The sequence below is a fragment of the Lutra lutra genome, chromosome 3 (genome assembly GCF_902655055.1).
Source record: "Lutra lutra chromosome 3, mLutLut1.2, whole genome shotgun sequence".
Lineage (NCBI taxonomy): Eukaryota > Metazoa > Chordata > Mammalia > Carnivora > Mustelidae > Lutra > Lutra lutra.
In genome coordinates this window covers 134,219,213-134,244,204 of record NC_062280.1, presented here as the reverse complement: position 1 = coordinate 134,244,204, position 24,992 = coordinate 134,219,213, and the positions used below count along the sequence as shown (strand labels likewise).

Below are 24,992 nucleotides of genomic sequence, written 5' to 3'. Positions count from 1 at the left end.
CATCTTGCCCATAACACGTACTTATTTGACAATTTTTCTCTAACAAAATTGGCCTCTCATTTCCATTATTTATTTTATATTTTTATCTTGTAAAAGGTTGATATTAACAAATCTGAACATTTCGATAAGGGCTGCCAAATTGCAAATGGAAAAAGAAAACTTGTGATCATATTCTCCCCTAGATAAAGACTCAAAGAGACAAGCAATCCTATATATGTATAATTCTTCCTTTTTGTGATCATTTCTCCACCTTTTGACTAATAGGCATTAAGATCATTTGGTTTTAGGTACTCATACTGAATTACGCATCTTCTCAGATAGCCCCCCAAAGGTATTTATGCAATTATAAGAAACAAATTTATTGTTTCTCTCCACTCTCTCCCCTGGCAAGGTACTCTAAACCACCTCAGTAAACTAGCGGCAGACACACATAGACACCCAAACACAGCTGCAGAACATTTGCTTATTAAAAAGACATTTTGATTTTCAAGAAAACCAGATAATCATTGTAGTAAGACATATAATCCTTATTTTCCTTTTATCTGTGGGGAAAAAAGTTTAAGGTCACCTCTACTAAGACTTACCAAGATTTATCCAGACTAACACAGTAAGATTTCAAACAATGAAATATTTATGTAGATTTAAATTGTTGGGCACATTCTACTGCTGGCCAAAAGACTTCTTTATTGGGGAGAAGATTAAGTATTTTAGGTATGATGATACCCCAAAAGTGAAATCAGCACACTTTGAGAGAATATTTGGCAACATGATCCAAATAGATGGTTCAAGGGAAGGGGGCAAAAGATAGAGAAAGAGGAGTAGATATTAAATGAGGGAGGGTCAGTGTGAGAGACTGGAGGGAGGCTGAAGTGGTTTTCCTGAGTTCAGAATAACAGCAGCAGTAGTGACTGTGGTAATAATAGTAGAAAGAAACTAGGATAGGCACCCTGCCAAATGATTCAATGTGGGTTCTCATCTGAACTTCATAGTAACTCCACTTTATTGAATCATAATAAATGTTATTTGTATCTCATTTCATAGAGAAGGAATAGGCTTAGAGAAGTTAGATCCCTTGTCTGGGATCAGGAGCTAGCAAATGCTAGACACTTGATTCATAATTCAGTTGTGTCATTCCAGAGCTAGAACCTTTATCCTCCATAAATACTGCCCCCAAAATTTGAGGAGTAGGATTCAAGGTGGCAGAAACAGCCCAAGAATACAAGACTTCTTTGCTCATTTGTTTTGTTTAATTTCCACATATAAGTGAAATCATAAGGTATTTGTCTTTCTCTTTTTTGCTTAGCATTATACTCTCTAGATCTATCCATGTTGTTGCAAATGGCAAGATTTCGTTTTTTAATGGCTGAGTAATTTTCTGCCACACACTCACGCGCACACACACACACACACACACAGAACACATCTTCTTTATTCACTCATGTATCAATGGACAATTGGGCTGCTTCCATAATATGGCTACTGTAAATAGTGCTGCCATAAACATAGGGGTGCATATATCCTTTCGAATTAGTGTTTCCATATTCTTTGGGCAAATACCCACTGGTGGAATTACAGGATCATATGGTAATTCTACATTTAATTTTTTGAAGAACCTCCATACTGTTTTCCATAGTGGCTGCACCAGTTTACATTCCTACCAACAGTGCAAGATAGTTCCCTTTACCCCACATTTTTGCCAACCCCTGTTGTTCCTTGTGTTTTTGATTTTAGCTATTTTTACAGGTATGAGGTGATATCTCATTTTGGTTTGGCTTACATTTCCCCAATGATGAGTGATGTTGAGCGTCTTTTCATGTGGCTGTTGGCCATCTGAATATCTTCTTTGAAGAAATGACTAATCATGTCTTCTGCCCATTTTTTTTAACTGGATTATTTGTTTTTGAGTGTTGACCTGTGAAAGTTCTTTGTATATTTTGGGTACTATGCCTTTATCAGACATCTCATTCGCAAATATCTTCTCCATTCAGTAGGTTGCCTTTAGTTTTGTTGATGGTTTCCTCTGCTGTGCAGAAGCTTTTTATTTTGATGTAGTTCCAATAGATGATTTTTGCTTTTGTTTCCTTTGCTTTGGAGGACATATTGAGAAAGATGGTATGGGGTAAGAAAGTTGTCCAGTTTTGTTCTTTTACATGTCTCACTGTCCCTTTAAGTCAGTGTTTCTTGAAGTGTGACCAACTGACTAAAGTCAAAATCATTGTGAATTTCTACAAAAAATTTATATTTTGAATTCTCCCCTTGGTTGATTAGTTCAGATATTTCAGAGGTCTTTAAACATTAAAGACTGAGAAACAATTCTGGAAGCAAAATTTCATGCAAAATATGTATTAATGTGAAAGTTTTATTAAGGAGTCTCAACTCATTAGAATCTAAACATGAAATGGTTTTATTTCTGATCACTCTTCCCAAGCATCCTATACCAGATATCCTTTTCCTATATCTTGATAATATGTTTAGTAGACATCAAGTTCCTAAACCTTTGAGTTATTAAAAAGTAGTCCCAGGGGCATCTGGGTGGTTCAGTTGGTTAGGTGTCTACCTTCGGCTCAGGTCATGATTCCAGGGTCCTGGGATTGAGTCCTACACTGGGCTCCTTGCTTAGGGGAGAATCTGTTTCTCCCTCTCCCTCTGCTGGCCTCTCCTCCTGCTTGTGCTCTCTCTCTCTCTCTCTGTCAAATAAATAAATAAAATCTTAAAAAAAATTAAAAAACAGCTTAAGTCTTATCATCAGTTTAAAGCATTCCTCTTCCTGACAAAAGCGTGGCCCATGGCTCAGAGGACCTAGAATTGTCCATTGTTTGCTCATCCTTCAACCCCAACTCTGGAATGGAAAGCGGGACACAAACTGTTCATGTTCTCCTGCTTGGTGGCTGTCGGGAAGAAGGATGACAAGAAAAGTTATAAATCTTCATGATTTCCCTGGAACCCTGGTCAGAGCTCTTTCCTGGTTGTGAGTCTCTGGCTAATACTGTGTAGCCAGTATGACAAGCTGTGACTCATGGCTCTCCTGATGGGTGCATGAGTGTTCTCTGGAGACCCTGTGTACTTCCATGCTGCATATTCTTGGGTCTGCACAATAGAGCTCTGCCTGACATCTTCCAGTCCCTCAACTCTTGTAACTAGTAGTTGGTTCCTTTAGGGGTCCTATGATCTGGCAAGGACAAGAGGGCATGATTGCTAAAGCTCGGCTTCTTCCTGTGATAAGGCCTCATTCCCCAAGAGCATCACAAAACCTTGCCACATCTCATGGCAGGAGGTCAGGCTGCTGCCAGCTGTCTTACTGCCAAAACATACTGTCTATTGTCCCTGATGATCCTGACCCAGGAAGAGATGAGCAAGCCAATTGTGGACCAGACACTCCAGCAGGAATTGAGATGCCAGTTTTTCCTGTAGAAATCCCCCAGATTTCTGAGGGATTCTTCTCAGAGTCTTCCTCACTTGTTTTAGGGGAGGTAGTAGTGCTGGAGAGCGGTCACCTGTGTCTCTCCATCTGGTATTCCGAATTAGCACAAAAACTGTATGACCCTGACATGATGGCTCTCTTGCCACTTACTCCAAGTGTTCTCTCAGTTTAGACTATGGGATTGGAGAGCCAGGTGGTTGGTAACAAATACGGTTCTAATGTCTCCTTATATGCCCTAGAGGGAAGGGTGTGGCTACAATTTTCTGTAAGCTAGTGGGGGCTCTCATTGTTATCTCTGCTTGGGTTTTAAGATTAGCACTGAGAGGATAGAAGCTGCCGCTTAACTCAGCACCTTTTTAGGGTCCCGCAGAATGTGAGTCTCTATTGAGTAAAATAACTACATTTAGATTTTTCTAATCAAAAGCAAAATTTTCACTAGAGACCACTTTTTATTCCATGATCTGGGGAGGGAAAAGCAAAACCAAAACAAAACCTCCAGCAGGGAGGAATCCTTTCATTTTGTTCTTTTTATCTACATTGATTTGGTGCCACAGTATAGAACCTGGTGTTCTATGAAGAGACTTCCAAGATCAGATCCCTTGACTAGATCTTAGGCTGCTATGACAGGTCCTTGGAGGTTGCCCTAGGTGTAAAGGTGACTCGCTCTTTGTTTAGGGGTTATTTATCCTTTGTGTAAATACAGACAGCAAGGAAGAACAAGACAAGAGGTCTGCTCACAGAATTACACTCTTCTTACCTGAAATCGGGGCTGTTAAATGTGGCGTCTGAGGTCTGCCTACTTCATCCTATCCTCATAACCAGCTTCACACGATGGGATATAATCAGACACTCAAGTAGCCCTGATGAAAACTGTTATGGGAAAGGTAGGAAAAATAAATACTAAAAACTTCCAGGCATCCACAAATATCTTTCAAAGGAAGTTCTCTGACTCATTTGCACTATGATCTTTCCTTTGCTGGTCCCCACAGTCTTGACATCCATGTTTGTAATTAGACCTCCACTGTGACTCTTAGAAATCATGTCATCTGTTTATAAACAGCAGAGAGCAATTTTGAAATGTTCCCATTGTGGGAACAGGACAAACATTTTGTGACAGGAGCTCCCTGAAGCTTTGTTCTCTTCAGACTAGTTACCACAAATAGTTGATCTGGATGCATATTCCAGCCAGTTAATAGCACCCTCTAGCTTTTCTAAAAGGCTTGTTTTCTTCAAAACTTTCAGTGAATGTCGCCAGAGCAGAGGAAACTTGATATTTCGCTAATGTGCTCATAAGAAATAGAAATCATTAATTACCAAACATGTATGTGGTGACTAGAGCTCTATGAAGAGCTCCTGGATTCTGGTGCTCTAAAAACACAAGATCCCAAACCCTATTAGCCAACAAGCACTGACTGACAGTCTTATTTACAGCTCAGGTTTAAAAATGATGGTGTGAACCCTCAGTTTTATGAGGATCTCTGTTTTTTTCCACATAGCTGTGACTTACAAAGGTCAGAAGTGAATTTTTTTATGTAATCCAGAAAGTCAGGTTTAATGTCTACTTTTTGAATTCCTAAGGAACTGTAATATCTGAATTGTGAGTGTTTGCTCTTCGCCTTCTTAGGAAACCATAGAGGTCATCTAGCCCAAGCTTCCAGTGAAAGTGCCATCTTCTTGAACTCATCTAATTGGAACAGAGTCTGCTCAGATATTAAGGAGCTACAGGTTAAAATGTTGTTTTGTACTGAGCTTATAACTGGTTCTTTTAACTATTTCCCCACAATTTCTCTATTCCCTCATGTAATTATCCATAAAATATTTGAAGTTACCTATTTTGGTGGCTGTTAAAAATCACATCTGGCTTTCCAGTCTGGTAGAAGAAAGAAGAAAGGTAACAAATTATCAATAAAAGGAAAGAAGATATAAATACTCTGATTAGTTAGCAGGTATTTAAAATACACTTCATGGGGCACCTGGGTGGCTCAGTGGGTTAAAGCCTCTGCCTTCGGCTCAGGTCATGATCCCAGGGTCCTGGGATCGAGCCCCGCATCGGACTCTCTGTTCAGCAGGGAGCCTGCTTCCTCCTCTCTCTCTCTGCCTGCCTCTCTGCCTACTTGTGATCTCTGTCTGTCAAATAAAATAAATAAAAATCTTTAAAAAAAATAAAATAAAATAAAATACACTTCATTTTGTAGTACATACAAATCTGAAAATAACAGAATCACAGATTCATAGACTTGGAATGCCCTTCAGAGATCAGATGGAACAGGTTTGCACCTACTTTTAGAATCACTCTGGAGCCTGAGTGATGGAAGACATTCCAGGCTTGGATTGGAATCTTGACCCCACAGGGTGATCCATTCCAGTTTTGGAACAACTCTGATTGCCAGAGAATTCTCTTTTACATTGGTCAAGAATGTTTCTCCCTATAATTTTCATATCAAAGATCCAACTTGTGCTTTTGGTAGCAGACCAAAGCAAGTCAGTGTCCTCTGGTATAAAACAGTTTTTAATCTTTCATGGAAACTATTGTGATGACTGATTTTCATAAAATTTGATAATTCAGATAGGAAGAAGTAATGTCTGGTGATTCATTCCATTGAGGTAGATGGTATGATTTGTATGATTGTTGATTCTATATATAGAATTCTGTATATAATCCAAACCTCTCTGCTTTTGAAATGAGGTAGTAACACTAGAACACTATTGTCTAAGATTACAAAGCCAAGTACCAGTTGAGCTGAGTCTTGCCCCTCACTCACCTGCTATAGTCAAATTCTTATCTTTGGTGAAGATTCACTGGAAACGCATTTGTTCAATTAATGATTGCAGTGCACACATCTTCTCACCTCCGGGAACTGGCCAAGTTTCCAATAAAGCAAAACAAATAAGCCACATTGTGAAATCTCAGAAATAAGAAAACATTGTCTAAGAGCACTGCCTAAGGAGCTTGAATTCTGGTTTCTTTATTAACTGGTAGTGGAGCATAGTCACACCGCCTCTTTTGGTGTGATTTTTCTTACGTAGGTTGTGGTTGTGTTCTGCCTTCTGAGATTGTCCCCAGGCTCAGCAGGAAAAAGCACCACAGAATGGGGAGAGGAGAGGGGTTCCAGAGCGCTTTTCCTCACTGGATAATATAAATTGTTAAGTTTCCCACAAACTCTAAAATCCGAGCATGCATCGTATCCTAGTCGGGTCTGTTATATTCCTTTCTTCAATATGGAGGCAGTGATCGTTATCATCTCCCCAGTTATGCCCCTATCTTATCTGAGCTCTCAAGAGAGATTTCTTTCTGAAAGAACCTCATAGAGGGAACTAGGATATAAACACCAAATCCAGACTAAAGCAGGGTCTACAGCAGACTTTAAAATCTACACTGTATGTACGAGTCTGAAGTTAGAACAGACTCTTAGCTTTAGAGAACACACCGATGGTTACCAGAGAGGAGGTGGGTGGGGGGGATGGGTGAAATAGGTGATGGGGATTAAGGAGAGCACTTGTCATGGTGAACACGCGGTGATGTATAGAAGTGTTGAATCACTATATCGTATATCTGAAACTAATATTACAGTATGTTAACCAACTGGAATTTATGTAAAAACTTTTAAAAAATGGACACTAAAATTAATTCGACTGAAATCAGTCCTTACCTAGGTTATTAACTGAGCTCTAACTTAAAATTTGAAGAAATAAATTTAAATAATAATAAATAACCATTTCTAGTTACCACTAAATGATGATAGACTATTAAGTCTAGTTCACTTTTATTTCTTCCAAAATTTTATTATGAGAATTTTCAAACATACCTATCAGCAATATATCACAATTGATATTATATTTATTATGTTTATGACATATTATATATTTATTATATTTCTTTATTTTTAATCTATCCCTATTTCCATTTGTCAACATCAACCTCTCATCATTTTTGCTGTCTTCAAGTTGTAGCATTACTTTTTTTCTTTTTCAGGGCACAGAGATATCAAACATTGACAAACACGCACAATCATGAACTACCACCACAATCAAGATACTAGACAAGGGCTGGAAAACTATGACCCAGCAGGAAAATATGGCCCTTGGACAGTTTTTGTTTTCGTTTTAAGATTTATGTTATTTATTTGAAAGAGAGAAAGAGTACACAAGCAAGCAAGGAGAGAGTCAGAAGGAGAGAAATCCCAAGCAGACTTCCCGCTGAGCCAGAGCCCCCACCCCCCCACCCTCCCCCACCCCCCGCCCATGCCCGCTGGATCCCAGGACGGACTGAGATCATGACCTGAACTGAATCAAGAGTCTGATGCCTAACCAACCAGTTGCATCACCCAGGCTCCAGTTGGCAGTTTTTATAAATAGTTTTATTGTAACACAGCCACACCCATTCATTTACTGCAAGCCTAACTTATTTATTCTTTGGCTCTCTGCAAAATAAGCATGATGGTAGTTGTATGTTTTTATAGATGTCCTTTATCAAATCAGGAAATTACCTTTCTATTCATACTTTGCTTAAAGTTTTTTACTATGAATGGATGTTGAATTTTGTCAAATGCATTTATGGTATCTATTGATCTTTCTTCCCCCAATAGATTGCGGATGGCATAAACCACATTGATTGGTTCTTAAATGTTGAAACAGTTTTGCAATCGTGGAAAAACAGCTATTATCAATTTTATATATTGCTCTACTTAATTTACTAGTTCATATTTGTTGAGGATTTTTCTGCACATTCATAAAAGTTATTAGTGTGTAGTTTTCTTTGATTGTATTATTTTTGTCAGACTTTTTATCAGAATAACACTTGCTTGCCTCTTAGATGTTTCTTTCTCTTGTATTTTCTTAAGTGTTTGTTCTTGTGTTCTTAGCACTAGTATTATTTCTTCCTTAAATGTTTGGTAGAATTCACCATAAAGCAACTGGACCTGAATTTTTCTTTGGTGGAAGGTTTTTTAACTATGAATTCATAATACTTTAATAAGTATAGGACAAATCAGGTTACTCTGTATACTCTTGAATGAGATTAGGAGTTAATGTCTTTCAGGGAAAATGTTCCAACTCATTTAAGTTGTGAAATTTATGGATATCAAGTTGTTCATTTTTTTCACTTGTTGTCCTTAAAATGTCCTAAGATCTGTACTGATGCCCCTTCTTCCATTTCTGATATTGATCATTTATATATTCTCTCCTTTTTTCCTTCACCATTCTGGCTAGAGTTTTATCAGTTGTACTGATCATTTCAGAGAACTAGATTCTGTTTTTGTGGATTTTTCTCAAGATTTATGTTTTAAAATTTATTGCCTTCTGCTCTTATCTCTTTTACTTTCTTCTGCTTGTTTTGGATTTAACATGTTTGCTTTTCTTTTCATTGTGTCATAGTTGAAGCAGAGATCACTGAGACTTTTATTCCTTTCTAATAAAGTCTTTAAACCTATAGATTCCACGCTAAGTACTATGTTAGCAGGATCCCAGATTTATTTGGATGTATTTTCATTTTCTTTTTTTTTTTTTTAAGATTTTATTTATTTGTCAGAGAGAGAGGGAGAGAGAGCAAGCACAGGCAGACAGAATGGCAGGCAGAGGCAGAGGGAGAAGCAGGCTCCTGCTGAGCAAGGAGCCCGATGCGGGACTCGATCCCAGGACGCTGGAATCATGACCTGAGCCGAAGGCAGCTGCTTAACCAACTGAGCCACCCAGGCGTCCCTGTATTTTCATTTTCAATCATTTCAAAATATTTTCTAAAAATCTGCAAATTCCTCTTTGATCTAGGGTTATTAGAAGTATGTTGTTTGATTGCAAAATATTTGGGGATTTTCCAAATACATTTCATTATTGATTTGTTGTTTATTATATTGTCATAGAACACATTTTGTATGATTTCCACTTGTATAAATATGTTAAGGTTTGTTTTATAGCCCATGATGATATGGTCTCTCTTGGTGAATACTCCACATGAATGCACTTGAAAAAAAAAAAAAAAGTGTGTTCTACCACTGTCAGGTTGTTGATAGGGTTGTTCAGAATTCAATATTCCTACCAAACTTCTGCCTACAGATGCTACAGAGAGGAATACTAAGGTCTCCATCGACTATACTTATTCCTTTCTCTCTTTGTTGTTTCAATTTTAATTATGGCATCCTGCATTATAAGGTTGTGTTGTTAGCCGCATTCATATTTAGAATTGTTCTGTCTTCTCAGTGAGTTGGCCTTTTCACCCATATATTAGTATATCCCTCTACCTACCTGGTAACAGTCTTTCTTTTGAAATATATTTAATCATATTAATATAGCCAACCCACCTTCCTTTTATTTTTTTTAGTTTTCTTTTGATTAGTATTTCATATGTCTTTATTATTCTTTTATTTTTAACCTGTTGATGAATTGGAATATAGCTGTGTTTTGCATTTTTCTATATGACCATCTCTGTCTTTGAATTGGTGTGTTTAGACCATACATTTTTTAAGACCATACACTTCAATGTAATTATTAATATTGATGGATTTGAAATCTACCCCATTCATATTGTTTATCCTACTGGCTCTATCCATTGTTTGTTGCACTTTACCTTTTTTTTCTGCCTGTTGTCATATTGAATATTGTTCATAATTTCATGTTTATTTATATTTCTGGCTCTTTATACATTTAAATATGTATATATACATATATACATGTACATGTGTGTGCATATATATGTGTGTGGGTCTATGTGTGTGTTTATCTGCAATCTGCCACAGTGAGCCCTGAGGCTCTCTTTGGAGGAATCTGCTTTCCTTAGAAGTATAGGTTCTTTGGTTTCCTATCTCTTTTATATAGATAGTATATAAAAATATATTTTTCAAATAGGCTCCATGCCCAGCATGGAGCCCAACTTGGAGCTTGAATTCACAACCCTGAGATGAGGACCTGAGCTGAGATCAAGAGTCACATGCTCAATTGAGTGAGCCACCAGGTACCCCTACCTACATTTAAAAATATTTTAAGAGAATGCCTTAGGGTTTACAATATAAGATTTTGTTCAATATAACTTCAAATAATATTTATTTTATTGACAAGTAACCTAAGAATTTATGATAGTATGTTTCTAATTCCTCTCTCTCTCATCTGCTGTGCTAATGTTGTCATTTTACTTTTCCATATGCTATATATGTTATAAACCACAATACTTTGCTACTGTTTTTGCTTTAGGCAATGATCTGTTAGAGCAATTCCAAAAGAAAAAATATCTTTTACATTTATTTTCTTTTTAACCATTCCTGAATATAGACTTTCATTTCTTTTTATAGACCTAATTTTTTTTTCAGTATCATGTGCCTTCTGCCTAGGATATGTCCCTTCAGCAATTCTTGTAGATTGGGTCTCATGTAAACGGAGTATTTGATTGTCTGAAAAAATGTCTTTGAATCATCCTCAATTATGAGAGTTATTTGTGCCTTGTATAGACTTCTGTGCAGACTTTTTTTTCTTTCAATGCTGTAATAATGTCACCTGTCTTACATAGTTCAGACAACAAATTTGATGTCAGGCTTCGATTTCTTCCTTTGAATGCCATGTGTCTTTTATTTCCACCCGACTCCCACTCCTGATGCCATCACTACTTTTTCTTTACTTTTTTAAAAACACTTTGAATATGATGTATCAGAGTGTGCATGCATGTGTGTATTTGGAGACGGTGTTTATTCCACCTGTGCAGAAGGCCAGACAGAAGTACATTGCATTGATGCCTGAAAATGGACGCACCATTTTCTTCCGCGAGAACATCATGCAGGAAGTTGAGGCAATATTGTCAGGAGCTGAGCCGGGTTTGAGTTTCATTGCTACAGTGAGTTTCAGGGCACCATAGACTCTGCTTCAGGTGGTGCTATGGACTGCATGTCTGAGTCCCCTCCAAATTCATATATTGAAATCCTAAGCCCCAATGTGATGGCTTTTGGAAGTGGGGCCTTTGGGAGGCAACTTACATCATGAAGGCAGAGTCCTCATGAATGAGATAAATGCCCTTATACAAAGAGGCCAGAAGAGATAGCTTGCTCTCTTTCTGCCATGTGAGGATAGAAAGAGAAGTCAGTATCTACGGTATGGAAAAGGGTTCTCACCAGAGCCTGACCATGTTGATACTGTGATCATAAACTTGCAGCCTTCAGAGCTATGAGAAATGAAGTTTTATTATTATAACAGAGTGGGGCTCCGTGATACTTAGCTAGAGTAGCCTCAACTGACCAAGATAAGTAGGAAAGAAGGTAATTCTCAGAATTCTTGCAGCACCCACACCTTTTGGCCTCCTCTGTGCACCTGTGCCTCAGAGGGGTTCTCTTCATGCTCTCGCCACTCCTCCAGGGGTTGTCTGCTTCCGATTGTCACTGGTGTTTGCTGGCCTGGTGATGTAAAACAGGCAGATTCTCTGTTGTACTGGTCTGGGGTCAGACTTGGGTAGGACGATGCCTGGGCATTAGGGATGGAAGTTCTCAGTGAGCCATATCTTACTACTCAAGGGCAATGACACTTTGCAGGTCATGAGAGAGGAGACTTTCCTGAACTTCCCCCTGTGGTAAGAAACCTCGAATGATACTGGTGTCAACCCTCGGCCCAGGACCGTTTCCTGCTTTTCCCATAGGGCTCACGTGTGGTGTTCCCTAAGGAAGACGAGTACTCCATGAGAAAGAGCACTCAAGGAGCTGGAAACTCCCTTGTGTCTTTGTCTCAGGGGCTCTATTCTCTTGTGCTAGCTCAGACTCAGCCTTTAGAAGTTTGTTTAAAAGTTTTTCTGAAATCCTCTTACCCTCTTATATGATGCCTTTGTCTCTCCTGCCTGCACTCTGCCACAGGTGAGCTAATACTCACCCTGAGGCTATCTTTGGAGGAAACTGCTTTCCTTAGAAGTATAGGCTCTTTGGTTTCCCATCTCTTTGATAAATCCATGAAAGGTTATGATTTTATAGTTAACCTGATTTTTTCTGGCTTTTAGTACAAGACAGATATGAAACACTGTGCTACACATTTGACATTCCAGACTATTATTATCTTAATAGAGTCTTCTTACTTGCTTATGTTAATGTAGTTATGAAATCATATTTATCCTTTTACTATTTCCTGATTCTACACCCTTTGATCTCTCTCTCTTTCATCATTGGTCCTGAAAATTAGATTTATAAAATTTTAATAAGATTATGGAAATAAAATGATATATAGTGATATTTCGTAAGCACTTCCTAGAATTTGAAAATTAAAACATTTCCTATTAAAAATATGACCATTATAAAGGGAAAGGATTTTTATTTTCTCTGGATGTAGTTTCAAAGCTATTGATAGATATAAGGTCTTCTAATGCAATATCATGCATGTTATGACTGTTTTGTGTTCAGAACTGAAATCAGATCCCTGAAGTTGCTAATCAGTTACAAAAGCAAAACAAAGCATCCTGCTTGATGTAATTAAGACAGTTATGTTCACCAGATACACTGTTTTCTCATGAATCTTTGAGTCATCTCAACTTTGGAGGAAATGTGTCTTTAAGTATTTGTTTATAACTGTTAACAGATTTTCCATGAGAAATATATATAGTTACAGAGTTGATTCCAAAATTGCACCTTCTTATGAACGTATCAAATGAATAAAAGAAAGGGAAACTGCCCTAAGAGCATTCTCTACAATTAGCTCAGTGTCCTGTAAGTTTTAGAGTCTGGCTGAGACTGAATATTACTGTCTTTAAAAAATAGATGTTTCATGTAGTGAAACAACATAGTCTCTTGCAGCCCTGATATTCTTTAATTTTTAAGTTGCATATCTCGATTTTTAGTAATTTGATTGAAAATCACACTTACGATGAATCTTTCTGTAATTGCAGGTTTTATATGGGGAGAAATTAAACAAATGTGGGATGGTGGACTTCAAGATTACATCCATGATTGGTGGAATCTAATGGATTTTGTGATGAATTCCTTATATTTGGCAACGATCTCTTTGAAAATTGTTGCATTTGTAAAGGTAACTATTGTTTATATTGTTGATAAAGCATAAGTTCTGATAAATACTGGTATGCCTTTGATTGCTATTAATTTTACTAATAATGTTACCTTTAGAGCATTATGTATATGTGATATTCACCTCCTCATCACTTTATTGATAGATGGGTATAAAATACATAGATAATATCAAATTTATAGTCATAAAACAATGTCACAATTTGAAGTTGTCACCCAATTTTATTGCATCTAAATTGAATGATGCTTCAAAATTACTCACCATTGTTGCTCTCGCTTCTGATCTTTTCTGCTTCTAATGAAATTCTATCTTAAACACTATTTAAATTTTGGCGACCAAAATCTATTTTTATCAGTTACAACTAACCGATAACATTACATAGATCAAAATATTACTTTCAAAGCATTGAAATTATTTCAGCTCAAACTAATATAGTTTAATATAAATAGAGCAGAATATAATCTCTTTCTCTTCATCCCTTTCAACATGACAGCGCCTGAAATCTCATACACCCGTCACTCCCCCAGATTTTGTACAATATCAGTCTTTTCCAAACCACAGAATTTATGTAAAACATGTTTGTTCTTCAATGACAATCTGGATTATTTTGTACTTTGGGGGATATTTTTTGAACTGAAATATTTTCTCCTTCCTGCCTTTCTTTTTCCCCATTTCTTTTTCTTTCCTTTTTAAAATTTTTTCTTTCAAAATGATTAGTGTATTAGTAAAAAATAAAGAGTGTCTAATTGGGCTTTACATGAACAATTCAAGCAATTTAGTGATCTGATCTAGAAAATACTAACATGGAGGTGAACTCATGTTCATTTCATCTAATTCTTAAAATGGCCACCTGAGTCTCTTAGTGCAGAGTTCAGATCTGTCAGGTTCAAAAATACCCAAAGTTGGAAAAGCCAGAGTTTCTAGAATTTGTTCAATTAAAATGTTGCCAGCATTCACCAAAACATTCAGAAAGAGCATTACCTACCAATTTCATGGACAGGAAGCTATATTTTAAGAATAGAATGGTAATTTGGTAATTTTTCCCACCTGCATTGAGGTTAATGCCCTTGATGACCTTAAGAGAAAAGAAGGTACTGTCTTAACTAAGGAGGTTATGCATCTATATAAGAGATAGACAGGGTTGTTTTTTTTTTTTTTTTTTTGTATTTAAAAAATTTTTTTAAAAGATTGTATTTATTTGTCAGACAGAGAACACAAAGCACGGGGAGCGGCAGGCAGAGAGGGAGAAGCGGACTCTGCACTGAGCAGTGAGTCTGATGTGGGACTTGATCCAGGACACTTAACCAGCTGAGCCACCCAGGAGCCCTAGGCAGTCTCTTGTTAAGTGCATATCTGTCCAATTCTTATTTTCTTTGTAATGATCCTTAAGTATATCTTTAAGGTCGATTTATCCATCTTTCTACAAACAAGTAATGTATCTGGTTTTTTTTTTTTTTGTAACCCCGTACAAGTATAAAATTCTGGTAACTGTGGCAGTTCTCAAACTTTCAGCTGCAAAAGAATTACATGGAAGACTTGCTAAAACACAGATTCCCTTTCTCCATCCCCAGAAATTCTAAAGTAGGAATATTAGGGAAGATCCTAAATTTGCATTTATAACAAATTTATCAGATGTTGCTGATGTAGCTGATCTAAGGAAGATACATTAATGATACTGGACTATATAATTCTGTTCAACAGTTAAGAGAAGTATAAGATTGATACCAAAAAGAACTTCTCTTATATATTTTTATACATAATATTTATACTAAATATAGAATATATTATATATTACATTTATATGGTGTTTACATCTAATACATATACATTTTAATATATAAGAACTCTGGTATATGATGGGTACAATTATATAAATTAATGAATATTTGTAGATTTTTTTTGTCTTAGTTTTATGAATAAGATTTGAATTTTCTTAAAAAGTTGTAAGTTCTTCAAGTGCAACATCAATTTTAATAGTAAGATGTAAATATTGGCCCTTATTCTACAGCAAGAAAAAAAGGTTATGCTTAAAATTCAACTTACCCACCCCATGTGATGAAGAAGGTATAAAGGAGTGAAGAGGAGATGGAAAGTGCACATGTATTACCTCAGATGACAGTGATGTAAATAACATGGAATCTCAAGAAATACAGTTTGTTTATGCACTGTGGTCATAGGATTTCAACTATGATTGTAGTGGAAAGTGTGGAGTGTCCTTTCTGATGATTAGTTTGTGAGACTAAAACTTGAGTTGCTGGGGAGGAGTTTATTGGGTAGTGTTTTCTGAGCTCACTTCTTTCCTCCATCACTTACTAGTTATGTGAACTTGACCTGATTCTCTGCCTCTCTGTGCCTTAGCTATAAAATGAGACTATTCATTTCTATCTTGTGCTGTTGGTATGAGCAGTAAATGAGGTGACATAATTAAAATGGCTGTTACAGAATAAGCATGCATTATTAATTTTTTCTTCTTTCTCTTTTACTTCTATGTCCTCCTCTTTCATATACTATAAGCCCATTGGACTTGCCTTTTTAAATGACTTTATTATGTCCCTTCATTTACTTTATGTTCATTGAAAAAAGTTGGAGCTCTGGATTCACACTCACCTTTACCACGTGAAACCTGTGTGGGTTGGGGCAAGTTATTTAACATTGGCCTCAGTATTATTACCTGTTGAATGATGATAACAATCAAAAGAACACTTACTTTGGGAGTCTAATGCCGACTTGTTGACTCACCCTTCCTTACCTTCTTTTATTTATCATTAAATTTTTCATGCTAATTTCTAGGTAATTTATAAGTTACAATTTCTGGAAAAGGTGCCATATTTGTGTACAAAAATACTCTGCTATAAATAAGACAAACAGCCGTTATGTGAATCAATCAGTAAGAATTTCTGCGAGCACACTACAAACCAGGATTTCATCTGTTTTCTAAGAATGCAAAGATGCATGGGATGTATCTGCTGCTTCAAGCAATTCACAATCAGGTGGAGGAAAGAGATATGCATATAAGTAAGAACCTTCCCATACAATAAACTCTCCAACAAGGCCTGTGGTAGCCTCAAGGAAGGAACTAAACTCTACTGGAGGTATCTTCGAAGACAGAGCCAGTGGGCATTGATTGGGCTCATGAATGTGCCTGAGCATTCCAGAGAGAAAGGGCACAATGCACAAAAGAGTCTGAGTATATAAGGAAGGTCAATATCAAAGACAAAAACAATCCTGTAAATGGGGGCGAGGAGAGGATGGGAAGAACTTTTCACATTCTGCTATAGAATGTGGGATTTACCCTATTAATAAAGAGGGGCATTAATAAGATTTAAGCAGAGAATGAGTCAAATGATACTGAATGCCTGAAGTAGAGAAATGAACACAGGGGAAGCTGCTGGAGGCTGGATTTGAAAACAAAAATTAGGAGGGAAGAGCCACAAGATACGTGATTTATTAATTATGAAATATGAGGCAGATGGAATCCCATGATGCTGCTACTGGTAAATAGTTTAACTATTTACCAGTAAGTAAATGTGGTGGTGGTGCAAGCACGATTACTAAGGAGCTATATCTCAGATCTCTGGGGATTGTACAGGTTTTACCTCCAGTCCGAAGGTGCATAAATGGGAGTAAAAATCCAACCCTGCATCTTTTCAGCCAAGCCATGGATCCAGACCAAAAAAACCTGTCGGTCCACAAAAAGGAAAACCTTTCAGAAACAGATTTTTCCAAGGGGAGAAACTTTTAGAATAGGTGTGGCAGAAGAGCCACACTTGCTTAATTGATTTACCCTTTTGTAATTCTCCACCTAGAGGTGATTTTTAAACACACACACACACACACACACACACACACACACACACCCCAAAGGGTCCTTCTAAGGCCATGGTTTGAGCTCTGATCTGTACTTCCTATGAGTACCACTTATACCACTTCCTAACTGTGTGATTTGGGGCAAGTTACTTAATCTATACCTCAATTTTCTAATGTGTAAAATGACACTATTAATCAAATCCTATAGAATGTTTGTGAGGATAGGGGCGCCTGGGTGGCTCAGTGGGTTAAAGCCTCTGCCTTCGGCTCAGGTCATGATCCCAGGGTGCTGGGATCGAGCCCCACATCGCGCTCTCTGCTCAGCAGGGAGCCTGCTTCCTCCTCTCGCTCTCTCTGCCTGCCTCTCTGCCTACTTGTGATCTCTATCTATCAAATAAATAAATTAAAAAAAATCTAAAAAAAAAAAGAATGTTTGTGAGGATTGCATTAACAAACATTTAATGTCATAAGTAGAGCTTAATATAAACACTTGGTATTGTTTTTAATTTGAATGTACCATGCAATAACATTATATTGTACAGCCAAAGACAGTACAAAAGTATATGTGACTTCACTATTCTCCTTACACGAAAGGCTTTGTTGTGGTTCTTTAAATACCTTGATTCATGGACATTTCACAGCTCATGATCTGTTAGCCTTTTTTTTTTTTTTTTTTTTTGGTCATTTGCTCTTAATTCTTGGAGAAGGTTAGTTGACCATTTCCCCTTCTCACTATGTATGAAATACTAGTTAATCCAGAGCTTGTTGATGTTGATGTCTGTGCACTCTTACAGAATGTTACTTTGTCTTCTTTAGGACTAGTTTGCTCCTAAATATTACCCAGTCCTTGTCTATATGTCTAACTTGTCTCTTATACTTATCTTTAGTCATTTGGCAGTAATGATTGAATTCCTATGCCTATTCCAGTCTGTGATATAAATAATATTTTCAAAAAAAATTAAAATCATTATGGATAAGAACATTTATTTTAGGAGTCATGATGAAATTGTTCATAGTGCCATTCTTCAAGATAGTTCTGAATAAATACCTCAGTGATCTCTCCTATGCTTATCAGCTAGACTAGAGACACATATTGTTTCTATTTCACAAATGTAACTGCAATGTACTCTCCAAATTAGGGAATTTTCTATATATTCTCTAGTTTTATGGCATAGAGCTCTGTAGAGATTTTAAATCCTAACTGTTTAATCTGGTATCATCTATCACAGGAGAAAATCCGATGCCTTCTTATTGTCTTTCCCTACTCCATTATCTAACCAATTTGTGGAAGGGAAAAGGTTTTCACCTTAAAAGTCAAACATTAAAACCAGTTTATGTTTTCTGTTTATTCTCACATGACGAAATTTTAATTTTGTATCAGTTTAATTTTTTTATTCATGTTTATTGGTTACCTGAGTTTTATAAATATGCATCAGAGACTATAGAAGATATAAATAACCCAGCGTCTTGATTCAGGTCGTCTTCCTCTCTTAAACACTTCTGCTATCATATTCCTGACCTGACTTCAGCTTCCTCTTGGAGTCATCACTACCTCCGAACTCTCCATATTCCAGCTACAGTAAGATACTCACATCTCTACACATGATTCATCTTTTCCAACAACCACGTTTTTGAGTATGTCTATGATTCTTCATCCTCGAATGCTTTTTGACCTCCTATCATCTATAAGACACTCTATTAGATGTCTACTTCCTAAAATGCATTAAACAGAGCTCCCTGCATGGGGAAACTGACAGGTAATCCAAGAGATTTAGAGGTTTGGAGGTCTGCAATGAGTGAGTGAGTCTCTTAAAAAGAATCTGAGTAGAAATTAAGATTTAGAGCAAAACCATACTATGATATATTTTATTTAAAAACAAATACCTGAAAGAAAGAGGAAAGCAGGAATTGATGGTCCTAGGAAGGCTTCAATGTAAACAGTAGCTCTTGATCTTTCTCTTTCCTTTCTTAAAATAATTAATTGATTAATTAATTAAATTCAAGCATAATTAACATTTTGGTCTTTCTCTTTCAAACATTATTCTATAACCTGGAACCACCCGCTCCAGTCAAGAGGATCCTAGTGTTCACTCCTCCGTGGTCAAAGAGTACTTGTCAAGGGAATGATGAGCATTTCTTAGTTAATGTCTGTTTTCTTCACTATATATAAGCTCATAAAACATAAACTGTATTTTATTTCCTCACCTCTGTGAGCCCTGAAGATGGTTTCTAACATAGAGTAGGCACTCAGCATATATTTAAGAATAATTAACAGCTGAAGAATGAAAATAATTAGAATTTAAACCCATTCTAGACAAAGGGCCTGATATTCATAGGAAGGAATTTTGGTGAGAATGTGAAGTAATTTGGAGAATGACAAGTACTAAAGGTTTGAGCCAGAGCATTAAGCACCAAATTGAGTACAAATGGTAGGTCAATCTCAAAAAAAGAAGTCAGAACCCAGATTCCAGAGGCTTCCTGCGACATGTCGGAAAACTAGAATTTCATCTCAAAAATACTGCAGAGTACTTAAGCAAGATATGAGATGGTCTGACTGACCTTTTTAAAAGATGATTCTGGAAGAAACAGATGATTGTAGAAATAAGGCCCAGGGCAGGGAGAGCAATTAAGAGGCTATTATAATAATTTCTGAGGGAAACAAGGGAGCTTTTTTTTTTTAAGTTTTTATTTATTTATTTGTCAGAGAGAGAGAGAGAGAGAGAGCGAGAGCGAGCACACACAAGCAGGGGGAATGGCAGGCAGAGGGAGAAGCAGACCCACCCATGAATGAAGGAGCCTGACATGGGACTCAATCCCAGGACCCCAGGATCCTGACATGAGCCAAAGGCAGACCCTTAACTGACTGAGCCACCCAGGTGTCCCCAGAGGGACATTTCTAGTCAACGAAAATACCAGTGAAGACTCTCAACCTCAAATTCTGCTTTGGGTGATCTGTTGCCACTCCCTAAGATCAGGGAGCATATATGGAGAGAGAGTTTGAGGAGGAACAGTCATGAGTTCCAGTTCTGGCCTGTGAGGTTGAGATGCCTGTGAGGTATCTGTGTGGACATGTCAATGAGGCAGTTGAATATAAAATAGGACTGTAAGGGGAGACATCTGGGCTAGATTTAGAGGACTGGGCATCATTAGCACATAACTGACAGTTGAAACCATTGAAAACCTCCAGGGGATTAGACAGAATGATAAGGAAGAGGCTTGTGAAACAAAGTCAGTATTTAAGGAGCATGTGAGAGAGGGAGACAGGCAAAGGATCCTGAGAAGCAGCATCATGAATGGCGGGAGGCAAATATGCAGAGATTAAAAAATGAATATAGATTTTGTGAAGAAGTTTTAGAAAACAGAGCCAAAGAGAAATTTTAAATTCAAGTTAAGATTTTAATTCCTAATAATAGAGTTTGGAAACTTAAAGTTGAAGAATTACAGTTTTTCTCTCCAAGTTCAAAGAATGCCGTAGCTTGTAAGAATTTTAAAAATTGCTCTGTAAAACCATGCCTATATTTAAAAACCGAAGTTAAATGTATATGTGAAGGACAGGAGAAAAATTAGAAAGTAAAACTTAAAAGAATGACGTCAAGAGATAATTACTAAATGTTTATGTCTCTATTGAATCCTGGCAGATGATGAGGTTTCTGGATCAGAGAACAAATTATTTACCTACATAACAATCTTGACATTGGTTCCCCATCCTCCAGTTCCCCACAGGGCAACAGATGAGAGCCCAATGTACCCTCTGCATACTGGGGCTCGTACCACAGGAGGGGGACTGCGGAAATCGGAATCTCAGAGCTTGCACAGGGCAGCTGTGCCAGCTGTCCCTCTTCCCCCTGGAGAACGAGAAAGGCCTTCACTTTCTAAAGTAAACACCATCTCTCAGGGGAGGCAAAGGTCCCTACTTTTATTATCCTTAGAATCTAAGCAGATGGCTCCAGGGGAGATGTTTCCAAATCTCCCAGAAAGTCTCTATATTTAACTTCCCAGGCTTATTTGCCATTCAGACATCTTTTAACAGCCATGCAATGTTTTGCTCAGGAAGCCCTGACCATGCATAAATGTGAACATATTCACAGAGCATTGTTTCCCAACAATTACCAGAAGTGCTAGACTTTGAAGCAGACTTGGGTGACTATACTGGGGCAGAATCTAGCATCTCATGATTTATAAAATAGAAAGCCTTCCTCTTGATTTTGCAAGTCCCAGCTGAGACAGTTTGCTAAGAAGGGACCTGAAGTACCACGTCACCCTGTGGTGATGGAGTCTATATCCCACTGAGCCCAGTGCCTGCAAGACTGAAAACACGGAACAGCATCTCCAGAAGCCTGGATCATTTCAAAGGACCCTTAAAGCTTGAACAACATGTAATCTCTGTTCATTTCCGGCCCCATCAGCCCCAGATGGAATTTATCACTTTCTCTTCTCTATTCCCACAGCATTTTGTGTTAATCTCTTTGAGCATTTTTATTATTAGATGCCCCTCCCATCCTCAGTGGACAAAAAGTATTCAATGGAAGAAAATGTTTCTTGGGTACCCATTGCATGCACCATTGTGTTAAACGCCATAAGGAATTCCGAGTAAATGATCACATACTTAAGAATGCTTACTGTGGGGACGCCTGGGTGGCTCAGTTGGTTGGACGACTGCCTTCGGCTCAGGTCATGATCCTGGGAGTCCCGGGATCGAGTCCCGCATCGGGCTCCCAGCTCCATGGGGAGTCTGCTCCTCTCTCTGACCTTCTCCTCGCTCATGCTCTCTCTCACTGTCTCTCTCTCAAATAAATAAATAAAAAAAAATCTTAAAAAAAAAAGAATGCTTACTGTGTCATATTTAGCATAGGGAGAGAGATAGAGAATTACCCATCGATGCAAGGGTGAGGGGAATGTTCTCTACCTAAACATGTGTCTTTCAAGAGAAGTGAGAAAAAGGTGAAGGTGATTTTAGACTTTGAAGGAAAAGGTGCCCTGTATATGAGGCGACCAAGAGAAGAGAATTAGATAGTGGTTGATACCACAAACCCTCACCTTGATACTTGTTATAATGAATAAAAAAATAATAAGTTTTCAAATGTTTATGCATCTTCAGTGATTAGCTCTTTTATGGTGAAGTTAGCAATGTTCAAGAACAGTTATCAGCATTTAAAAATAGAAAATAATTTCCCTCTAGCTCAAACTTGATTGTTTTAAGTTGTCACTCAAGCAAGACTCCGAGTGTTAAACAAAATCAGAAGCTCGTTATGTATTTTCTCCCCAGGGAGATTAAAAAAAATACTATCTATTAGTTTCAAGAGAATCAATTAACATTTGTAAAGGTCTTTGGTATAAAATGCAATATAATAGGAATGGAAATATTCTGATATTCTGATGGGACTCATACAGAAGAACTGTTTGTTTTATCATGATTATTAGGAAAAATAACCAGTTGTCTGGACATATTTTTTAATGATGTGTATGAAGAAAAGAATTCAATTTATTGTTTGGTTCCTACACAGGTTTAATCATAGATTCTGTAACAGTACTTCAAAGAGCATATTTGATCCTTTTTAAAAAATGATATAAATTTACCTCAGTAATACAAAGGATGAGTTTCTTTTTGCTCTTTGTATAGCACAGTGTCAAGATAATTCAAAGCTGGCATTTTAATTAACTTAGTCTTACTTTTTAAATAATTGCTAGTCAAGGTTTAATAAAATAGCAAATATTTCTCTCAAATCACATATTTTATCTAATTAGGGAATGTTCTACATGTTAAATTAAAATAATTAATAACCCATTGACTTCCAGGATGATTTCCAAGTTGGGTTTTATCTGCACTTAGGATATAACAGATAACAAAGAAAGCACTGACAGTTATGCCCATACTGGTCATTACTATTCCAGGGCAAGGGACCAGTACTTCCACTCATTTATTTGTAATTTATATCCCACATGCATTCATCTAGACTAGGCAAATGTGTCAAATATAATAAGTAAAACCAATGATAATTTTGTTCAAAACTTAGTTTTCCTTTATAACATAGCTTTCTTTGTTATCATGTTGCTGTCTTTTCCCCATATAAAATCAGCTTTATTTCAATGTAACATTTTCTTTTCTTTTTTATAAAGTTCAATCGGAAAGGTCAAGATTAGACGTAACTCACATATTAATAATGGCAAGGACAGACCAGGAAGGCCACCTTGATTAAAGCTTATACATTATGAATGTCTTTAATAAACTCTTGTTTTTGTGTAGATGAATATTGCTGCCACCATCATGAAGGACGACAGGCCACCTTGCTGCATCTACCTGTAAAAGCATTCAGACCTGAACTTGACATAGTCACATGTATGCGTTTGTTTTATTTTCCCTGTGTTTCTCTTTTTTCTCCAGTACAGTGCACTTAATCCACGAGAATCTTGGGACATGTGGCATCCCACCCTGGTGGCTGAAGCTTTATTTGCCATCGCGAACATCTTCAGTTCCTTGCGCCTGATCTCGCTGTTTACTGCAAATTCTCATCTGGGGCCTCTGCAAATATCTCTGGGAAGAATGCTCCTGGACATTTTGAAGTTTCTATTCATATACTGCCTTGTGTTGCTAGCATTTGCAAATGGCCTAAATCAATTGTATTTCTATTATGAAGAAACAAAAGGGTTAAGCTGTAAAGGCATACGATGTGAAAAGCAGAATAATGCATTTTCAACGTAAGTTGAAACAGATGCTTTTATTGGTAACATTGTGCAGAATTCAGAGGGCATTACATTATGAATTTGAACCATGATAAGTGGTTGCAAAGAAAATTGTGCTTAATGCAGAAAACAGAATTAACGTGGCTGTGAATGAATGGATCCTTCTGACATTAAAATACATATATATCCAGAACATTTATTTTAAGTTTTAGTAAAATGGTTTTTAAAATGACCTCATGTAAAGGAAAGCTATATATTCAGTTTTAAAATGAGAAATAAAGAGGAAACCTCTGCCCTACTGACAGCTTACAAGCTCGTTAAAAGATAGAATATACATAAGGCCAATCATGTGAGAAAATTCAAGTACTTCTTGAGCTTTCCGTGTTTTCCAGATAGGAAAGTCCCTTTACATGTTCTTTACTCTCTAATTACACACACACACACACACACACACACATATACACACACACCCCTAAGCATGAGAAATAATCCAAAATAGGAACCCCGGGCTAACCTAGGCCACTATAATTATGCACACAAAACTCTGTGCCCTTATACCTGGTGAGCGATAGTCCTCGCTCAGTGCCAACCTCTGGTCATTCTCAAGCAGGTTTGCTGACAGCACGGGTTCATGGCCTTATGTCTGATGCTCACACAGTCTGCACACCTGTGTCCATTTCCTTCCCACTGTGATCACCAGACAACTGTGATAAACAGTTAATTAGCAGATGAATGAAGAAGTTAGGTCATGTTCCTCTACACAATACCTAAACAATACATGTTCATTTTGTAGGTGACTAAAAAAATCAGACTCTATTCATTGGCCATTATAGAATTTCATGTTAAATAAGCAAGTGCAATAATTTCTCAAGTAGGAAAAATCAATTCTTTCATATAAACTAAGTCACTTATGGCTACAGTATTTTTGTTGATTCACTTCTGTATGGTTTATCTTTGATCCTAATATTTAAAACGCCATTTTAAGTAATCCACATCAGCTTCTTCGCACACAAAATTTTAATCTCAGCCTTAGCTGCCTCAGATCCTTCCAGAAATAGATTTGATACAAACCCTGAGTCATAGAGGAAACAAAAGGGCATCGCAGTTTCCC

The 24,992-nt window shown here is 37.2% G+C and overlaps 1 protein-coding gene across 3 annotated transcripts in view; it reads left to right on the top strand.

The window, feature by feature from the left end:
- The window catches only part of TRPC4 (transient receptor potential cation channel subfamily C member 4), a 203,159-nt gene that overhangs the window by 152,214 nt on the left and 25,953 nt on the right, over positions 1 to 24,992 (top strand). For all 3 annotated transcript variants that reach the window (XM_047723236.1, XM_047723235.1, XM_047723237.1), the window contains 2 exons: positions 13,257 to 13,396; positions 23,583 to 23,896. In XM_047723236.1, the coding sequence (XP_047579192.1) occupies positions 13,257 to 13,396; positions 23,583 to 23,896 (454 nt within the window). The remainder of the gene's footprint in view (positions 1 to 13,256; positions 13,397 to 23,582; positions 23,897 to 24,992) is intronic.